The following is a 3575-nucleotide window of genomic DNA, read 5'->3' as shown; positions in this document are numbered from 1 at the left end:
GGTACTATTCTTGTTCTTGAATCAGTTCTAACAGTTAGTTCTTCTACTTGGATATTTGATTCAGGCGCTAGCCAACATGTTTGCAATTCCTTGCAGGGGCTACTGGGAAGTAGAAAATTGAAGAAGAGAGAAATGGTGCTACGTATTGGAAACGGCACAAGAATATTTGCTAAAGCTATTGGCACCTACCTTCTCAAACTACCATTAGGAGAGGTTTTGGAATTAAAAGATTGTCTTTATTTTTCGGCTTGTATTAAGAACTTAATCTCCATCTCTATGCTTTTAAGAGATGGGTACTCAGTTATGTTTGACAAACTAAGTTGTTCTTTATATTTGAGAGAGAAGCGGCGCTAGGTTCAATCTCATTGGACAAACTAAAGTCAATGGTCTATAAGTCACGCCAACAAACTAGTTCATCAGCTGCTATTAGCGTTAGTACTAGATCAGCTGGTATTTTGCCCGAAAAAGTTAAACTCAAAAGTTAACGACTTTTTGAAAAACGTCGAAACTGGAGCTCAGCTTAACGGGAAGCTGATTTCGGTTTAGTGAAGATTCTAAAATTTCAAATTTGGCCATTGTACTTTGGAAAAATCACGGAAATGCCCCTTCATATATAATCCGTAAGAAATCTTAAAAATCATTCAAACGCCGCACCGTCCACAAATGTTGCTCCATATGGAATTATGGATGTGGTTGGCTTGCTGTTGGTTTTCGACACCAGCTTCACGTTCTGGGAGTTGTAGACAGCCAGCCCAAAGCAAGATCTTAGTGCTCCTATGGCTGATGACAATGAGGTGAAACTTTTGACATGGAATTGATGAGTTTTGAATCTGACAATTCTGTTGAATTTTACTTGCTGTAACCCTCTTGCTTCTGTGTGTAGCTTGAACCTTTTGGGTTTGCAGATATCTTCTGAGAGGCTCATGGGTTCTTCATAAACTGTTCACAGTAATGCAGATTCAATTAATGTGTAAGTTCTGCAATCACTCAATTTAGATGGAAAAAGTTGTATTATTTTCAAAAGATTAATATTATGATGGATATTCTTACATTTATGAATATAGTACGCAATGAGATTATGGATGTAGGGTCTGGATTTCTTATTTTTGGGCATGAATTTTGCTTTATTCAATGAAAAGCTATATGATATCAGAGACGCAAAGAACCTTTTTTTTTCATTACAGAATATGTGCTTTGTCCCCCTTTCGAAATAGGCTATATATACCTTAGTATTTGCTAACATTGGCTTCTGTCACTGCCTTGTGAGCTGACAGGAAAAGGGTTTTCCCAAATTGTCTTGAGAGCTTTTCTATCTTTTTTGGGTAATAAAATATGGGGCCACAAGCAAGTACTTGTGTTCGTGGGTGTTTGGGTTTGAGACGTAAACACAAGTGTCTGTACTAAACTACACTAAGGAGGATTTGGGTGTGGGTGGGGCATGCATTTGTCTTTTGGAGTGGTAGATATTCTACTTTCCAAAAGTAACAAGGAAAATGATAGAACATTTTTTGTATTTAGTATGTACAGATTAAGCTGCAAGATTCATACCAATCAGTATCTTTAATCTGGTTTTATACCAGATAAACCAATACCATGGCATTTTTGAGACATGGGCAGTCAAATATCATGGCATCCCTTCTCTGAAATAGAGTCAATATGCTATAGGAAGGGGGTTTTTTGGGTTTTACAAACGAGCAGGGGAAATTGTTAATCTGTTTTCACAAATAGATACATATTAGTGATTTGCATATACATCATGCCATAAAGACAAGCAACTATAGCATGGAAAGATTATCAGCACTAGATTCCTAAAGAATTGGATGTAATGTCATAGTAACACGTGACGGTAACATTTGTGCTTAGAACCAGTTTGTAAGGACAATTTCAGGAGATAATGGAAACAATCTTACAGGGCAATATATATATATATATATATATATAGAGAGAGAGAGAGAGAGAGAGAGGATTGATTATCATGCTGAGAAAACAGAACTAAACATGTATCATGTTATCATTATAATACAGATGTGTGAATTATACAACCAAGGACTTCATGCATCAACAGAAAACAACCGATGACTAGATATAAGGTACATGCTGTAGTTTGGACTTATCATGCTTCCTAGAATTTATAGTGAATCTTGGTTTTCTGAAATTTATAATGCATTCTCAGGTACCAAACAGAGTGCAATTGTGCAAGTGGCGGGTCGTCAGTTTATATCAAAGCACCATTCATAAGAGGATCATCAACCAATGTGAAAAAGATGTCCAAACATAAACAAGGATGCATATCCCGTGCAGCAAGTACATATGCAAAAGGATTGCGTGAAGTCATGGCTCATAACCAAGCTCCTAATACGTACTGCAAGTATATATCGAATCATTCTAATGCCGCAAGGACGATTGTACTCTTCAAAGTAAAAAGAAAGAAAACAGGATAACTGGGTGATGCCAGCCTCATCCTGAAACAAGATTGAAACATAGGTATTCATCTTTCAACAATAAAATAGATCAGATCACAACATAAGAATTTCATACAATTAATCTTAACTACGTTTAGTCTCTTTACTATACATAGAGAATTACAAAGACCGAGTACTGGACACCAACTAGTACTCCAAAGATAGAAATCATGCTTTTGGCCACGGTTTACTCAATGCTCTCTTATATCTCTGTCATGCTCTATTACTCGATGCTAAAACATATACATAAACGTAATTATATGTACGCATACAACATTCTTATCATTACCCAAGTAAACCCAAATCAACAAATTTCTTACAGAAAAATTTATTTACCCAAATCAACATTCTTATCATTACTCCAAATTTATTTACCAAGCAGTCAATTAGGCCTCTAAATACCGTCGGCCATAGCCTGGCCGGGCCTCCAGCCCGGTGCCGGAGTGGGAAAAACCTCAGGTGGTGCTGGAGGCATGAAGAAACTCGAAGGATTTATGCCTAATCCCATATCTTCCATTACCTTGAACACCTGGAATGGCAGAGTAAGGTAATTCCACATCTTGATGGACTCCAAGTGTTCTACCCGAGATGCAGGGCTCACCTTTTGCAGGTACTCTTCAGCTTGTTTCTCCTTGCCAGCTTCAAGCAGGTAGCAATGCACAATTTTGATGAAGCGTTTGTTGCTGGCCACCAGAACCTGCGCCACGCAGTCCTTGATGAAAGCAGAGTCGACCGGACCGGGAGCAATTTGATCTGCAAGACCCTCTTCAAGGCAAGAGTGTGACAAGCAGTTTTCTAGTATGGGAACCATTTCTTCTTTCTTCTGGAGAAACTGTTCTGGGATCAGATCGAGTTCCTTGACGTGAGATTCCATTAGGCTTGCAAGAACAGAGGCGTCTGGATTGAGAGGGGTCGACATCACTGTTAAATTCTTGGGTTTTTGGAGAAGAAAGGCTATGGTGTACGGTTGTCAACTTTTGAAGGCACCCGCTGAGGCTTTTGTATTATAATTTTTGGGAAAAAATTAAGACGATGATCCACGTGTCCTCATCAAAGAGAAAAGAAAGAAACAGTTGTGGGCCTACCACAGCTCTCTCCCTCCTCCCTCTCGTC

General features: G+C 38.5%; 1 protein-coding gene across 1 annotated transcript; it reads right to left on the bottom strand.

Moving 5' to 3' along the window:
- Nucleotides 1–2522: 2522 nt before the first annotated feature.
- On the bottom strand, nucleotides 2523–3416 carry LOC148296937 (uncharacterized). Its single transcript, XM_088249514.1, has one exon. The coding sequence runs from the start codon at nucleotides 3379–3381 to the stop codon at nucleotides 2857–2859; it is 525 nt and encodes a 174-aa protein (XP_088105640.1). The 5' UTR covers nucleotides 3382–3416; the 3' UTR covers nucleotides 2523–2856.
- Between the last annotated feature and the right edge of the window lie 159 nt (nucleotides 3417–3575).

Source organism: Prunus avium, chromosome 2 (genome assembly GCF_965620075.1).
Source record: "Prunus avium chromosome 2, drPruAviu1.hap1.1, whole genome shotgun sequence".
Classification (NCBI taxonomy): Eukaryota; Viridiplantae; Streptophyta; class Magnoliopsida; order Rosales; family Rosaceae; genus Prunus; species Prunus avium.
Note: the sequence above shows the minus strand (reverse complement) of the source record. Positions and strands in the feature narration are given on the sequence as shown.

Coding starts and splice junctions, on each gene's coding strand:
- LOC148296937 (XM_088249514.1), bottom strand. CDS start 3,381: ATGTCGACCCCTCTCAATCCAGACGCCTCTGTTCTTGCAAGCCTAATG.